Genomic DNA, 16,727 nt, shown 5'->3' with positions numbered 1-16,727 from the left:
CCTTCCAACCCAAACTATTCTATGATTCTATGATCTCTTTATTTTTCTATTCGAATGCAAAAGGCCTGCCACCTTCAAAAGCACCTAGAGATGCTCCAGAGGGACTTCATTGTTTTCAACAGAGAAAAGTAAGTACTGACACACAGGCAGCATCAGAGACTCTGGCCTTTGACAGAGGTGGGGTGTGGGCCATCTTGGCAAACGCTGCAGATGGGGGTTTAGGAGCCCACTGAGGCGGCGGTTGAGGAGAGCGGGTACGGGTGAATGCCGGCCGACCTGTCGTCTGACGGGGGGCTGACGGGGTGTTTCTGTCCCTGAGCTGGGGGGCTGGGCCCACAGCCACCAGCTGCAGTCACTGCCCCGTTTGTGCCAGCAGACGGGTGCTGGGGGGCTCAGGGTGCGGGGCCTCAGAGCGCGGGGGCTCAGCGCAGCCCCTGTGGGGCGAGTGGCCGCTCATGCCAGGGATCAGGACGCTCCCAGGCAGACATGTCACTGCGTGGGCCTCGGCACTGCCTCGGCTTTCCCTCACAGCTCGACCGTCCCTTTCTCTCCCAAAGGGTGAGACACCACCGCAACGACACCCAGGACAGCATAACACTGGCCAAAAGCAGAGGCGTGTGCGAGGAGGACAACCAGAACAACAACCTCTGAGAGCAGCACAGTGCGGTGCTTCCTTGTGGGGCCAGCGTCCACCCGCTCTCCCACCGGCATGGCGCTGGGCCCCGGACTCGGCCGCTGCCACCGGGACGCTGCCGACAGTGTGGGGCCAGGGCACCTGCTGCCTCTGTGCCCACCCCGTCATGGATCCTGGGCCTGGGGACAGAGGCTGTGGGTCCTGCCCCCCTCAGTTTGCCACAGCCATTATTGCACCTGCCTTGGCGGTGGGAATGTGACTGTGTGAAAATGGAGGAGACACTCCATGTTCACCCTTTCGGCTTGGCAAGCCAGCATCACAGCCTGTGGTGGGGGCTCCATCAGCGCAGCCGAAGGGCTGAGCGTGCTGCATCATTCAGAGAGGTGCCATCACTAGTGTCACTCATGGTGGTGGGTCCATGACAGCGCTGTGGGTCCAGGCTCTGTGGGGCTCTGGCCTCCCGCAGGGGCTCACAGCTGAGGCTTCAGCTGGAAGAGGCCGCTCTCAGCTCAGGGTCTCCCCCAGCACATAGCGACAAAGGTGGCCTCCTGCGAGAATCCCGTGAGTCTGGGCACGGAGGGCTGGAAGCGGCAGTGATCTCCTTCCTTGGCAGCAAAGGCTTCCCATCCAGTTCCCCCTCTCCATGCTGGTTCCTGTTCCAAATTCTCGCAGAGCGGCGCTGGCAGGTGGGTGGCCAGAGCCTGCGGATGTGGAAATGAAGAGGTAACAACCGGCCACTGGCAAATAACCGGCATCCAGATGCTTTTCCAGGTCAGCCTGAAAAACCTATTTACCATCACACTAAACTGCTGCAACTCACTGAATCTGATGGGGTTTGGCTTCCAACATCAGAGGTAAATTCAAATGTGTATTTTTAATCACTCTGCCATTGAAATCACACTTGATTTAAGCAGCTACTGTTCGCAGCAATAGCTGTACTCCTGGTGCAGTCTTTGCCAAGACTGACATTGGCCAAAGCTTCTCTATTGTGGTAATGCTGGGAATGATGCTATTATTTAAATGCTTTGGCAGACCTGACGTTTCACCTCCTTATTTAACATTTTTACCTATTCTCAGCAATATAATGAATGCATGATGACCTGTTTGCTTCCCTTTTGCCCGAAGGTATTCTTTATATCCCCTGTGCCTTCCTGTCTTTCTCTCTGGCTAAATCCGATCAACTCAGAAAAAAAAATCGAATAAAACCAACAGCAAATGAAAGGCTCCTTCCCAGATGATCAAAACTCCATGTTACTTCTGAGGTCACTTGCATAGCAAGGCAGAATGGGTGTTCCTCCTGCCTAGAGCCAACTCGGACTTTACTGGGCTCAGTTTAAATCTGCTTGTCCCCTGGCTGAAGACTTTCTGACACCCTCTGCCTACAGAGCTGTGGATTCAGTCCATTACCGACACAGGAAAAAAAAAATCAAGACTGTTTGCAGTAGACTTCCTAGTGGTTGTCATAGCTGCTTCTGATAGACACATGAATAATCCCTCTGTCACTGGTGTGATGATGGCTGTCTGGTTTGCTTTGGGAAATGTGTGGTTTATGCATGTGCACAGGCGAGTGGCCATCCCTGTGGCTGCTGGGAGCGGAGTGTCCCCGTCCCCCCGAGCCTGCCTGAATCCAAGGCAGGGGATGGCGTGTCCTGCCCGTCTGCCTCTGCAGGGGCACGTACCAGGCATCCCAGCACTGAGCAGCTCAGTCGTAGGTTGCGCCTAAAAATCAGCTTTAGTTAGGTGTCTTCCACTTTCTGGTCCCTCGTACAAGGGAGGCGGTGGGGTGTCCCACCCCCAGCTGCTCCCCAGCCAGCATATGCCCTGGCTGTCTAAGTGGCTTTGTGAGCCTTCCCGCAGATTGCGATAGGTGCTGAGTCTCCTCCCCCCCTGGGCCATGTCTCCTGGGGGATGCAGCGGACCACATCATGGCACATCTCTGCTGCGGACAGGCCGAGCAGGGCAGTCCAGCGTGGTCACAACAGGTCTGTTCAGGGTCCCATCCGGGCCCTCTCCCACCACTGCCGGGGTACAGATTCTCTGGGCAGTCTGGTCTGTGGTGGGTGATGCTGGGGGAGCGCATCCTCTTCCTGACACGGTACCATGGCAGTACCTTTACCTCTGGACAATAAAGATAAAGCAGGCCCCCAGTTTCAGCTAACTATAGCAGTTTGTTTCCTGGCATCACATGAAGGCGCCGTGGGGAGGGGAAGCCGGTTCTGGGCAAAGGCTGCAGGGACTGAGGGTGCAGCACTGGCTGTGCAGCGTGCCCTGGTTTGCTCTGTGCAGCTGGCAAGCGCCCTGCAGGCGCATGGATTGATGCACTGCAGTACCACCACCTCCTTCCACACCCTGTGCCTGGTAGCCTGCTTTTATTTGCTCAGGTCAGGCTCCTGGCATGGTTGCCGCACCCCACCGTGTGTGCAGGGCTGGGGGGCAGAAGTATCGCTGTACCCTGGTAGTGTGGAAACAACCCAGTGGGACAGTTTGACCCTTTTCTGTCCAGGGAGCTGCAAAGCTGGAGTGGAATTACTTCACCAGTAAGTGGTTATCGGAGTCCTCAAAGTGGGTCACTGCAGTGGGAAAGCCACCTTCTCCTGCCAAGCCCTGCACACTCACGTTAGTATCACTGTGTTCTTGCTCTCCCCTTCCCCAGCCATCCCTGCTTTCTAGCAGTAAGGCTGAGCAGGATAGGGCTCTCCATGTCTCCCTGCCCTCAGACTTGTCATTCCCAGGGAGGCCAGCCAGAGCTCTGGCACGGTCCACAGGGACTGTCCCAACAGCCGTACCTGTTCCCTGTGGGTAGTGGAGAGGTTCGTACACCATAAATGTGTTTATCTGGAGGCACACACAAGGAAACTAGCCCTGCTCCTCACTGGGGAAAAATCTATTACTGCATAAATACTGTTGTACTGACTGACCAAAAAAAACCCCAACCTCGAGTACTTAAATGGTAAGAACATTGCATCTTTAAAAATTCCCCAGAGACTTCGACAACCATCTCTCCTTTTCCCTCTTCCTCCGTAAACAGAGGCACAGTCTCAGCTTAATCACTACCAGGCAACAGGGAAACATCTTTAATTACTTGATAGCAGAACTTCACAAAACTTGGAAGTATGAACAGCCTTCCCCACCCCTGGCACAACTATTCTGGCATGGCCCCTTCAGGACTGCTCCATGGACAACTTGTACTGTCTGAGTTGCAGGCATGTAAAAATAAATATTTCAAGGTCAAATACTTAAGGAAGAAAAAAAAAAGTGTATTTATTTAGCACAGCCTAAATTGACACTTAATTTTTGTAATATTTAAAACCAATCAAGTTTTTTTTCTTGCATGCTTTGCAAGCTTTAGAAGGCTGCGGCCCTCAGTTTGATAAACCCTGCTTGATAGAAGGGGAGCATTTAACTCACAGGTGCCCACAGAAAACAGCCTTCAAGCCAGCCCCAGCTGGGCAGACCCAAACTCCATGCCCCGGCAGTGCCACGGGGAGCCGGTCTCTGTCACCACACAGGTGGCAGGCACAGCTTGCACCAGGCGTTCACAGCCCGCGATGGCCAGGTTCGGCTGCAGCCAGGGAGCGGAACCACAAACTGAACAGATTTTTACCTGCAACATGCTATTTTGCCAATGCCTTTGCTTTTGCCTGAGCAGCTACACCAATACCCCAACACCGGCAGCAGCGAGCACCACACGGTTTCCCTCCGCAGCCTGTCCCTGAACTGCAGCTCCCCCAGCTCTAATGCATCCCAAAGCCCCTCCTGGAGCCCCGCTGCCCAGCTCACCCACGGGGCACGCTCCGCAGCAGCCCTGCCCAGCAGCGGCAGCCTGGGAAGAAAAAAGCCAACCAGCAACATGAGCTGTTTGAAGGAACAACTTTTTTTTTTTTTAATAAAGTGTACAAAGTAGTAAAACTCCTTACACGAGGTGCTGTGACAGCTGTTACAGAGATGATTCAGGCTCCCCCATGGGCCTCGTGGTGAAATGCCGATGAGCATTGGGTGGAGATGAAGGACATGAACACAACACAGACCCACCTGCCCCTACAGCTCCCGTGAACCTGCCCTCCCCGTCCCACACTGCGGTCCCGGCCGGCCCCCACCACTTCGCCTGCCCGGCCATTTCACCGTCCCGCACCGCAGCATCCCGCACACGTTCAACACCAATAACACACTGAACCGAGCGACCTGTCTGAGCGGCATGCATACAGAAAGGAAGAGTAAAAACACAACCCGACCGAACCCACAACAACAACAACAGAATTTTAAGGCTATGCATAAAACAAAATGAAGCAATATTTTTAAAGCTAGGTAGCAAGTAGCATTTGTGAAACATAAGGCTTGAGGCTTATTGATTCTTCAGAACAGGTTTATTTGCCTTTCCTTCTTAAACACCAATGTACCATTTTTCTTCCTTTGCTTGAACAGGGATTTTGTTTCCTCCTCGGCAGGGACATTTAACTCAGGGAGGTTATGTTGGAGCGGCCTCCCGGGGGCGCAACAATGCGCTTGCTTGCTGAGCGAACACCTTCATCAATCTGGGTACCTGGGAGGACAAGAAAGCACAAAGGGAAGGGGGAAAGCAAAGTTAAGGGCATTTTCTTCACAGGACTGGGCAGTCAGGCAGCCTGGGGTCTTGCTGAAGGGCCTCCCGAAACTTTCTACAGCAACCTGCTCCCTCTCCAACTCCGGTAATGATCCCGAGAGCAGCAGTGGCTTGAACATCTCTATAGACACTCCCCCGTGAACAGACCCGCACAGCAAGAGCAGGTCTGATGCTGTGCTGGCACCTCCATGGCCACAGTCTGCCTTGTTTCTACTGCAAGGTGCAGTGGGGCAGAGGGCCAGCTCCAGCCATATCCTTTAAGGGACACATGGGGTCTCACCCTGCCATGCTCCATTCTTGTGCTCAGCTTGCCCCAGGCCATCTCCCAGCTGCCCCCTGCCCCAGGCCAGGGGCTGGGACAGTGTGGCCAGCGGCCCTGCGCCCTCCCAGCCCAGCCGCCCATGTGTTCACCTGACAGGCTGAATCCAGACTGATGGAGGTTCCTGACGGGGGGTGTCTGCCGCGTGGGGGACCCCCTAGTTGACCCCGCAGGGGTGCCCCCCTTGGGGGTGGTGGTCAGGTCAAACACGGGTCCGTCATACATGCCCCTGGGCACGGCATGCATGTCCGACATCTGTTACCAGAGAGAAGAGGACAGTGACACTTCTCTGCTCCCAGGGAGCATCCTGCCACGGCAGTGTCATGTTCCAGCGATCCTTGGTTCCCCAGACCCACTGCAGAGGCAATTCCCACTCTGCTCCTCCGTCCTGCATGCCCAAGACCTCCCTGCGGTGTTGAGGCCTGGCACAGCCCCACCGCCCACCTCCTGTGTGACGGCCTCCCTTCACTCCCCCCTGCAGAGCCCACTGCAACGGACACGGGTTTGTGCTGCACGGATGGGGAAGGAGAAGGCCATTTTGCCCAGTCTCTTTGTTTTTAACTCAGCATTTCCCTCCAGACTCCTGCTGCGGCAGGAGAGCAACAAGGGCAGGCATCACCCACTGTTAACCCAGGCCAGCATCTGCCTCTAAGGTCAAAGCTCTCTACCCAAGCCTTAACTATCCCAACTGTAGGTTCAAAACACACCAGTTTGCAGCACTGTTTCCAGGGTCCAGTGAGAACAGTCGTGGAAAACCTATCAGTTATTAGGGAAAAAGGCAATTTGGCTAACAGTTTCCCAACTCTGTCTCCTGGCATCCCTGTCTCCTCACCCTCCTCCTGGCTTTGATGCGCTTGTAGACATAGTCCGGGAAAGGGCTGCTGGGCAGGAAGCGTCCAGTCCCCTGGGTCACATGCAGGTTGCCATCCTCCAGCATGATCTTCCCCTGGCATATAACAACCAGCGGGGCCCCACGTAGCTCCATCCCTTCAAAGATGTTGTATTCAGCTGCCTGCAGCAACCAGGAGATGATGGTCAGGAGGGACATGAGCACTGCCTGCCCACGCAGGGCTGTTTAGTCCCCACACTTCGCTGCTGAAGTCACCAGTATGGGGAGAGGACACCTGTAACAGCCTTGCCTGCCCCAGAGGCTTGCTTTAGTTCACTAGTCCATCAAACTAAGAAGCCACCAGAGCTCCCAACATGAACCAGGACCTGCTGTTTTGGAGCTCGGTGTGAGCAAGGGCTCCAACAACAGAGGAGGGCAGGACCTAGGCTTGAGGTAAGGCATGAACAAACATGCTGGCAAAGCCAGGAAAGATTTGTACTTGGAAGAGGAACCCAAGTAAGGAGAAATTCATGTCCTTACACCTGTGTGGGCCAGGCTCGGGAGAAGAGCAGCACAGCAGGTGAGAAAAGCCCCATTTGCAGAGCCCAGGGCTCAAAGACGCCCTTCCCCACAGTCACAGCTGGCACGGCCCGGAGCCTGGACTCAGTCCCTCCTCCTCAGAGCCCAGCACGGCAGGGCAGCACCAGCCTCCCAGCAGCCAGGTAGCCCTTATACAGTGCTACTCGCATTCCACCCTCTAGCATTTCCACAGACGAGCAGAGGACTTACAGATTGATGGGTTTTTGCCGTGACGATCTTCACTGCATCAGGATCCCATATAACGAGGTCGCTGTCTGAGCCCACTGCTATTCTCCCTTTCCGTGGGTACAGGTTGAAGATTTTTGCAGCATTAGTGCTTGTCACAGCCACAAACTGGTTTTCATCCATCTTTCCTGTGGCCTGCTCAGACACAAAGAGAACTAAGCGCTCTTTTGGGGAAAGAGAGAGTAAGAGCCCCAGGAAGCACCAGACTCACTCCCACACAAACCACTGGCTGGCTGGGGACAGGCCACTGCAGCTGGTCTTACTATTGGCACCAGACAGACTGAAAACCGGGGGCATAGTCACAGCTCCTGGCTGTTCACCCTGAACCCACGACAGCTGCCTCTCCTGCTCTGGCTTGTTTTGGCTCTCAACGCCAGAGAGGAGCTAGGCAGCTGGAAGCCCAGCTCTGCGGGGGCGAGAACACGGGTGTCTGAAGTGCCCGTCCACCCCGTCCGCTCCACTCCGCTCTCTCCCTGGCGTGACTCTTACCACTGCCTTGTCCCAGATGACAGACATTCGTTCCTCTATGCCGTTGGTCCCTTCTGGGATTGCCGTGAAGTTGTCTTTTCCAATTGCTTTCTGTGCGGTGCTGAATGTACAGTGGGCACTTCCCGAAACCTGCAGGTCACCACTGAGGGGTGGTGGTAACAAAAGCGTCATCAGCCGTTTCATGGTCAGACAACAGCAGGGCCACGAGGGTCATGGATCTCCTCCTGGCACGGGCAGCCCTGGCTCAGCTCTGTTTTACTCTGCACCCCTGTTTCTACAGCCCCTCAGTCTGAAGACTTCCACCCGGCCTGGCCCCTGTGGTGGCCGTGTCACCTGAGAGCACAGTGGCAAGAGAGCTCTGCCACACCACGCTGCCCGCCTGGGGCACAGACAGCATCCTGCACCCAAGAGGAGTCAACAGCTCAGCTCCCCAGGAACAGGGTGGCCTTTGTGTCAAGCCAAAAGATGTCCTTCGATATGAGACTCCAACAAAGAGAAAAGACAACTCAGGTCTGCCTGGGTGAGCAGTCTTTCTGCCATATGAGGAGGAAGAGGCCTCTCCATGCAAGGACTGTCCCCCACAGCCAGCCCTTTTGTTGGGTACTGCCAGCTCCTGCCCGCCAACGGGCAAGCGCAGCCCTCCCCTGCCCCACGGGAAGCCTGCTGCGGGCCGGCATCACCCCGCCTCTGGGAGAGGGGACGCAGCTGCAGGCGTAGGCTTATGGGGGGCTGAGCCTGGGGGCTGCCCACCACTCCCACTGCCAACCTTCCCCAGCGAGGAGAGCACCTCGGCCCGGCTCCAGGGCTCTGGCCCGAGACGTTTCATCTGGCAGGAGCTCACCGAAGGCTGCTCTCAGCCCTGCACGGACGCTCACAGCACGAGCTGCAGCAGCCAGCAGTGCATCCTGAGAAGGTGTGTGTGCAAGCGCAGGCTGGCCCAAGCTGCAGCATCTCCACCACATCACTGCTACAACAGCAAACGCCCCTCACTCTGAGAGTAAATCTGAGAGTCAGGACTCCCCAGAAGCAGCTCTTTCCAGGAGGCCCAGAAAAGCTTCGCTGCAGTGCTCTACAGCGGTTGCTGCCCAACGCATTATCCGGACCCCTCTGCCCAGAAAGGGTCACCAGTTGGATGAGATGCCCCGACCCATCCTGTTCCTGACAACGACGGCAGAGGGCAGGAACAGGCAGAGCCAGCGAGCTGCCAGCAGGCAGGGCAGGGCGAGGAGATGCCCGTGGCTCTCTGGATGTCACTCAGCTGCTGCTGGGTCCTTGGGGAGCAGGGGACAGACAGCAGCTGGAAAGTCATCACTGCCAGGTGAAAGGAAGTGCACCAACACAGGCCAGCTCCAGGCGCTGCCCGCATGAGGCAAGCGGCTTCGAGCATGTGGCTCCCAGACTGTCTGCGCCTGAATCCAGCACGGCATGGACACAACGGCTCTGCTCGGGGCTGTGAATCAGCCCTAATCCACTGGTAATCTTCATCTTCCTCTGATAATTTCTGCCATATGTCTGCCTGCCCGCACAGCCAGAGACCCAGGCTGACGACACAACATGCTCCCTAATCTCCACCAGATTTGTCCCAGTGGAAGAAAACAAGCCGTCCAGCCCAGCTGGAGCCTCGCAGCCTCTCCTACTGCTGAAGCATCACAGAAAACGGTGCGGAAAAGGCGTCAGGAGAGACACCTGTGGGCTGCAGGGTCTCAGAAGTGCTCTTGCTTCTCATTTGAGGTGTGGAGTAAATTTGAAGTGGAAGGGAAGGATTAGAAAGCCAGTTCAGGAGCTGGGCTCACTTTTCCCTGCCAGTCCCTAATACCTGCACCTATTTCATACATCCAGACTGAGCAGAGGCACATCTTACTCCTTGACCACAGCCAAATCCAGGGTGAGCTGCATGTTCCAACACCAAACGCACCAGCACCTTATGCCAGCCATGGCGTCTCCACCCTGGCACAACCCAGGTTTATCCTAGCGTGCCGCTCTGCAGAGACACTTACTGACCAGTCATCCCTTGCTCATCTAGTCAGAGATGTTTCCAGCATTACCTGAAAGGTCATTTCCATTTACAACCCCCTCAGTATCAGTTGTCCCTGGCTAACACAGACGAGCCGCCACGCACACTTCAGCGTGCAAACACAGGGTGAGAGGGGCGTGCGATTCACACGTGGCACGCAAACAGGGCCAGCAATGAGCTCTGTGTCCCGAGCTGCTGTGCGTGCCTTGCCAGGGAGAGGATGGAGGCTAACTGTGAAAGGTCAAAGCAAATTGCTGACGTGCTTTTATTGTTCGCTCTCTATTTTCAACAAATCCCTTCCCCACCCCCTTGCCTTCAGGGTGAAAAAATGACCTTCCATCCCTGTCAGATGTGCGCAAGCTGCCCTTAAAGGCCTGGTGCGCTCTGCTCTGCAGGCTGTACTGCTGCTAACCTGAACAGGCGTGAGAAAACATCCGCTTTGTATTCGACCAGTGGGCCCCCACCAGCTTGTGACACCTGTAACCCCTCCACCTTCTCCTGCACCATCGCAGCCCAGGCAGCCATTCCCCACCCCTCACATGCAGAAGGCCTTTTCCAGCTTGGTGAACGCTTTTGTTGGCAAGTCTGTGTTAGCTGGTCCTCATTTCTTTGCCTTCTTCAGGACATTTAAAATGGTTCGTGACTACTAGCCCTGGTATTTTCCCCACTATTGATGATAAGCTTCTGGTGCCGCCCCTGCCCCTCCACTCTCAGGGATAAGCCACCATGGCTCTGAGTCAGAGCCATTTCATCAGTCAGTTCATTAAATACCTACAGTGGACTAAAGCCTATGCTGCTCAGATACTCCCAAACCTCTTCCTTCCCTATCCAAGGCCAGAGTCCACTTCTTCCCGCTGGCAGCGCTGCCCAACAGAGCTGTCACTCACCTGGCCAGGAGGGAGTTGATGTAGTCAGGGGTTGTTGGGTCTGGGCTCAGAGGCGGAGAGACCACAAATGCTGCAGCCTTGGCCCAGTTCTTGCTCCAGTAGTGCGTCCCATCGGTCCCGAGACTGGCCGTGATGGGCTCACCAAACACCACGTTGCCTGGAAAGGGGGACAGAAAGGATTCTCTTTTGGTGAAGCCTGGAGGCATTCTCCATTCCACAGCAGTACCAATAGCCTGCCATGCCCAGAGGACACCTAGACCCACATCCATCATCTCCTGTGCATTCTTCCTCCCTTATCCCTGTAAATATTTACTGTGTGCCACCAAAAAGCTGGCAGGCTCGTCCTGCTTTGTGTGGGTTGGTGCAGTGTCCCCGTGCCCTTCAGAAGTCAGGTAAATCCCTGAACTAACTGCAGAAGGGGAAGCACTGGATTGCGCTCAACGCACAGTGGTGGTCTTGGCAAAACAACCATGAGGATGCGGGGACCACTGAATCCAGTTGTCCAGGATCCCAGCAAGCCTTTGTGCAGCAGCAGCTGCCACTCACCTTTTTTTCTGGCTTGTGAGATGAGGTCAGCAGCGCTTTTGCTCATCACTTTAGTCACGTAGAGAGGACAGTTGGTCTGGCTGGCAATAGTGATGGCCCGGAAGACAGCTTCTGCTTCCAGCTGGAAGAGAGAACGGCACATGGCTGCGGAGGAGCACTGGGCGGGCAGGGAAGAGCCCCTGCTCCTCTCGGCACTCCGTGGATTGCTGCTGACACCCTGTGCCCTTGCTCTTATCCTTGACTCCCTGAGGGCAGGTTCATCAGGGAGACCTGACAAGCAAACTTCAGTCTCCCTCGGGCCTGGCCCAACACGCGGAACCAGCCCCACCATGCTCAGCAGGGGAGCGCTGCCTGGACCGTTCTCGGGGGCCAGCACAGAGTGGCATCTGCTTTTTCCACTGCCTGGTTCCAGCTCTCCCAACAGCCAGGGAAGCCCAGGGACTGCTGCCCATGCCTGACAGCATGGCTCACAGGCTGACGCCAGAGGAAGGGTCTGCCCCTGCAGACCACTCACTGCTCCAGGCTTTCCTGCCGCTGCGTTTGATTTAACCAAACGTCACCCTGCCTGTGGCTGGGGTGCAAGGAGCCATGCGCCAGCAGGCTGGTGGCGTCAGGGTCTGGCTGTCCTGCGATGCAGCTGCTGCTCATCCCAGCCCGCTGACACCAGCCCCATATTTCACCATCCTGCTGTTAGCGGAGGGCAGATTTCCATCACAAGGGATATCTTTGGACTATTACATCAGCCCGTGCTCAGCCTGAGCTCAACCCCAGAGTTTCTCCAAGTGTTTGCTCTACAGTTTGGCTTCAAGCTTTGGCATGAGAAAGTTCAAAACAGAAGCCTTAAAAAGACAATGTACCAATCAGCTAGCTCCCGGGGGAGGCCCAGACTGCCAGCTGCAGGGAATGCAGTAACTGCCTGTGGGCCAGGCAGCTGCCCGTGCACGATTAACTCTCCCAGTAGCAGGAGAAGCAGACACTGCACCCAGACACCCATGCACCCATACACCTCTCGTACTTCTGCAGGCCTATTTGCTGCACAGTGAAAAGAGGTTTATCTCTTCTGCTTAAAGACTCTTTAAACAGAAATTTAAACAAGAAAATATTTTTATCAGTGTGCTTACGGACTTGAGTAGTTGACAGGTTTTAACAAGGGGACAGAAGCAAACAGAGCCATCACGGAATACCCTTCGCAGCAGTTTACAATCTCGAGCAGCACCATCCTGCCCTACCAAATCACCACCATCACCTGATAGAAGCACGTCCTTAATCCCCACTGAGGTCCCTCCAGGACAGAAGAGACCCACAGAGCTATGGACCACCCTCCCAATGCTTTGCCGTCAATCTGCAGGCTTCATGGGGGCTGGCAGCGTCATCTGTGCTCTACCTAACATTTTCCCAGGTAGAGGATGCTCTGGAAGAGGGACACTGTTTATTTTCAAAGGCAATGAGATCTGGATTTGGCTGAACGGACAGTATCTAGAGCATTCTTGCACTGTTCGCAGTTGCCTTACGCTTTAATGGCATTTCAAGATTAAACACTCAACAACGTTTTACCGGCTTTGGACAAGAGGAACCACAGCGCTGTCTTACGATAATAGGACAGTTCTCAAATGCTGGCACAACCACAGCATCCCGTAATTGCAGGTTAGTTTGCCAACTAGTGGCGACGGGTCTAAAGCCATAAAAATAAATGGCAGTTTACACACTGAGGGACTCTGATCTACTGTACTTGACAATGAATCTCTTCCCTGTACAGAAAAATGCTTTACAGTCTCATACTTCAAAGAGACTGAGCACTGTATTACACTAGGCTATATATGTTGTTACCAGCCATAATACAGCCAACTTCTTACACGTTCAATTTAAGCCAACTGATTTTACTTCCAGCAGACCCTGAAGTATAAATCTGTCCCTGTACTCCCCTGCTCGGCTTTGCTATTGTACCAAATTCCTATAGTTTTCTTCTTTCATGTGCTGTGGAAAGTTAAAAGCACCTCTCAGCAGGCAGCTATCTCAAGAAAACCTACCTAAAATTAGACTCAACTCAGATTAATGGACCAAACAGAAAAATACCCTGTGAGCTAAAATTAGAAGTAATCTAATTAGTGTCTTGACAATGATTTGTAACCAGGAAATTCCCCCTCTCCTTCCCTCCCACTCCTTCCACCAATGGCTTTGTCTGTCTGATTTTGAAACACACTTTAGACCCTAAGCAGAGATTAAGCAGGAAGAAGCTGGAATCTGTCTGCGCTCAGACAGACATGAACAGTGAATTTTCAGAGGAACTAAAACTTGCCATTCGATTCTTCTGAGGCCTCTCGTATCTGTGGAGTCACCTATAAAAGACAAATGCCCCCAAACCAGCCCCAAATGCTGCTACACCCATACAGATCTTTTTCTTGATTGATTAATCTCTGGGAGACTCAGAAACCCCTGTCTCTGCCAGGAGACTTGAGCCAGACTGAGGAAATGTTTGTCGCAAATGCGCACCTCGCTCTTGCCTGGGCTGATGATGAACACGACAGTGCTGCCTGTACAAACGGATACCCACAGATGCATACGCACACAGACACATGATGCTCGCTTGGCCCCACTACACGCACTAAGCCCTACTGTGACTTGTGGGGAAAGCTCTTCAGTGCAGCAAGGCCGGTACCGTCCTTTGCATCTTACCTCCTCAGGTCTGCTCAGCACGTGGCCCTCGGGGCCGGTTATTCCCATCTCCAACATCCTGGTTTGTTCCTAGGACATTGAAAGGACAGAGGGACATTGTAAGACTGTAAAACTACCAATCCCACAGAAAAGCAGATCCCTCCTGTGTCGAGCCCTTCCCTTAGGACTGCCACCACCCTGCGTCCTGTGGGACCACCGTGCACGGTGAGAGGCTGCTGCACCCTCAAAGGGTTTGAGAGAGAAAGAAGCAGGATGGGGAAATGGGAGCACTTGGACGGAATGCAGACACTGACTGAAACCCCTTTGATGAAACAAGCACAGTGTGGAGGAAAAAAGGGTACAAACACCCCAGCTCCACGAACAGCACTTGATATGTTTACAGTCCCTTTCCAAGGCCCTTGCTGGCTCCCCTTCTGAAAAGCAAGTCTGAGTAGAAAGTATTGAGAAAACAATCATTAAAGCCAATAACAAAATTCTCCTCCTAAGGTTACTCCTGGGTCCCCAGTGCTGTTATTTAACCATTTGGATATCAGCAAGTACTAAATCCTGTCCTGTATCAACTTCTATAGAAGCTGATAGTGTGGGGTGTTGGTTCCTGTATTAACATTATCCCAACTATTTTGCTGTTAAGGACCATGGATGACTGCGCGTGCATGCACGCTGCATGCGCTGGCCCGCCTATCTCCTGTCTGTACCCCAGAGATTTCTCTTGCATTCCCCCGTTTCAAATGACATTTGACACAGGTCAAAGGAAACACGCAGGGGAACTTCATGCCATCCGTTTGTGCACTGCAGCTCTAAAAAGCCCAAAGAAAAAATTACTCTTGTAGTCTGAGAGGATGTTCAAAGAATGACAGAATGACCTCTTAGTTCACACTCCTTCAACTCTCAAGAATAAGAGAGACAAGAAACAACAAGTAGTTGCAGAGCATAACTGAGCAACATCTCTGTCTTAATGAAAATCAAAACATTTGGAGTTTCTCTCATCCAGCACCAATTACAACACAGCGGGTCAATACAGCCTACCCACTTGAACACCAAACCACATCCCTCATAACAATTCCCTTGCAAATCCAGCTCCATCAGCCAGCTGCTTGCTTACAGCAGGGAGAAAATTCCTCTCTTGCCGCAGCACTTTTCAATAGCCTTTAACTCTCTGAGATGATTTTGTGCAAGGCAAAGGTCTCTGCCTCTCCACACCAAAGAGCTGTGGTTGGTGTGAACATACGGTACTTGATGGTCCGCTCTCTTCCATTTAGATAATTGCTAATTCACTATTTCAAATTCACTTATGCACCACATATTCACAGCAGAAAACCTTGGTAAATTTGATGTTGCTGCTTAGCAGCAGAGATCACCATGCAAAAGACATCCACTGAGCTTTAGACTCATTTTGTCAATGCCCCACACTGAATCTGCCTGGGATAGATTTTCAGTCCTTGCACACCAGAAGAGCAGTTTGTTACCTGTGCAATTATATCTCCATTTTCAGCATGAACTTGAGCTATGGCACCCAGCTCTGCCAGGCAGCTGAATATCTCGTACAGCTAAAACAGAGACAAGAAAAAATGATTACTGAGCAGTCAGATCGCCCTTGTCACCCTGGCAGCGGCAGGGCCTGGCGTGGGCGCGCCGTGACCAGCTCCGGCAGTGCCAGGCGCTGCTTTCCGAGGGCTGCGGTCACCGGCGGATGCTCTTGGTGATGTCCAGCCCAGATCTCTGCCTCCTCCTGCAGCATGGGAGCCTGGCTGGCCCACGGCAGGCATGCCGTGCCCACAGCCCTCTGAAGGCAGCAAGGGGAGAAGAAAGGAGCCGCAAGGAACAGCCAGGAGCAGTGGGGCCACCCGCCACACTGGCCTCCCTGCACCCAGCGTGGCCGCCATCCCCCTGGCTGCCCCTCGCACCGACACAACCAGGTGGCGAAGGGGGTCTCACCTCGGTGTTCGACATCTGGTACAAATCCTTGTAGGCCATGTACACCATGAAGGAGTTGACTCCTGGGGGCAGAGGAGAGAGGGGTGAGCTGGGGGCTCCCCCGGCTCTGAGCTGCCTTCCCCCCCAGCCCACCCACAGGGCACAACTCCCCTCGCGCCGTGCGGGATGCCAGCAGGCACTCGACAGCGAGAGGACGGATGACAGCAGGGTCACCCCTTGCCCTGCTTCCGCTGGCACCACCCCGCGGCGAGGGGACAGAGCGCAGGGAGCAGCGGGCAGCAAACCTTTCTCTTGGACCATGGTGTGCAGCTCCTGCCGGACACGGTCGCTCCAGCGCGGGATGTCCACGTGCAGCGCGTAGTCGCAGCAGGCCTTCCCGTCTGCCCACTCCCGCCACCGCTCCAAGGCCTCCACCAGGCTGGACTCAGGGTCCGGCACCACATGGTCCACTGCAGAGACACGGCGGGGCGAGGGGTGGGCAAGGGCCCCCCGCCCAGCCACCCCACCAACGCCCCACACGCTGCCGGGCACCTCCACGATCCCAGGTCATCTCTGAGCAGCCTCAGGGCAGCTCCGGAGGGCAGTTCCCATCACCGCCGCAACACGCCTGGGCTCCACCAAGCACATTTACCAGCACAGGAGCATGCAGAGCCTTTGCTTAATGGCCTTTGGCACGGGACCAGGGGCTTTTACAGGCTTCTGCTGAGAAATCAGCTGAAAGCTGAAGGGCCTTGTCCTTCCTCACCCCCACTTCCACCCCATTAACACACAGCCTCCTCCCACGCGGCAATACTAATGCACCTTTTATTGCCCACCATGTAATCCCCAGGCCCTGCCACAGACCATTTCAGACAACTTATTTTTTTGGCCCATGGGACAAGGAGAACCGGGGCGGGGGGGGGAGGGCAAGAAACCCAGTCCTTTACTGGAAGGATCAACAGTTACTCCTGCATCCCAAGAAACCCTGCAGTAAACA

The 16,727-nt window shown here is 54.5% G+C and overlaps 2 protein-coding genes across 4 annotated transcripts in view; one reads left to right on the top strand and one right to left on the bottom strand.

The window, feature by feature from the left end:
* Positions 1-2,780, top strand: part of STK32A (serine/threonine kinase 32A) — a 35,883-nt gene extending 33,103 nt beyond the window's left edge. The window contains exons 12-13 of one of the 2 annotated variants that reach the window (XM_074603766.1): positions 64-128; positions 558-2,780. In XM_074603766.1, the coding sequence (XP_074459867.1) occupies positions 64-128; positions 558-651 (159 nt within the window). In that variant the 3' untranslated portion in view covers positions 652-2,780. The remainder of the gene's footprint in view (positions 1-63; positions 129-557) is intronic. The other variant, XM_074603767.1, reaches the window with a different exon arrangement.
* Positions 2,781-4,486: 1,706 nt separating this feature from the next.
* The window catches only part of DPYSL3 (dihydropyrimidinase like 3), a 36,270-nt gene continuing 24,029 nt past the window's right edge, over positions 4,487-16,727 (bottom strand). For both annotated transcript variants that reach the window (XM_074604070.1, XM_074604071.1), the window contains exons 4-14: positions 16,036-16,200; positions 15,752-15,813; positions 15,283-15,363; positions 13,817-13,885; positions 11,144-11,264; positions 10,598-10,754; positions 7,697-7,838; positions 7,172-7,342; positions 6,386-6,565; positions 5,646-5,808; positions 4,487-5,174 (exon numbers count right to left, since the gene is read on the bottom strand). In XM_074604070.1, coding sequence (XP_074460171.1) covers positions 5,086-5,174; positions 5,646-5,808; positions 6,386-6,565; positions 7,172-7,342; positions 7,697-7,838; positions 10,598-10,754; positions 11,144-11,264; positions 13,817-13,885; positions 15,283-15,363; positions 15,752-15,813; positions 16,036-16,200 — 1,400 coding nt within the window. In that variant the 3' untranslated portion in view covers positions 4,487-5,085. The remainder of the gene's footprint in view (positions 5,175-5,645; positions 5,809-6,385; positions 6,566-7,171; positions 7,343-7,696; positions 7,839-10,597; positions 10,755-11,143; positions 11,265-13,816; positions 13,886-15,282; positions 15,364-15,751; positions 15,814-16,035; positions 16,201-16,727) is intronic.

The sequence above is a fragment of the Larus michahellis genome, chromosome 11 (assembly GCF_964199755.1).
Source record: "Larus michahellis chromosome 11, bLarMic1.1, whole genome shotgun sequence".
Classification (NCBI taxonomy): Eukaryota; Metazoa; Chordata; class Aves; order Charadriiformes; family Laridae; genus Larus; species Larus michahellis.
The sequence above is the reverse complement of the archived record's forward strand: the minus strand, read 5'-3'. Positions and strand labels throughout refer to the sequence as shown.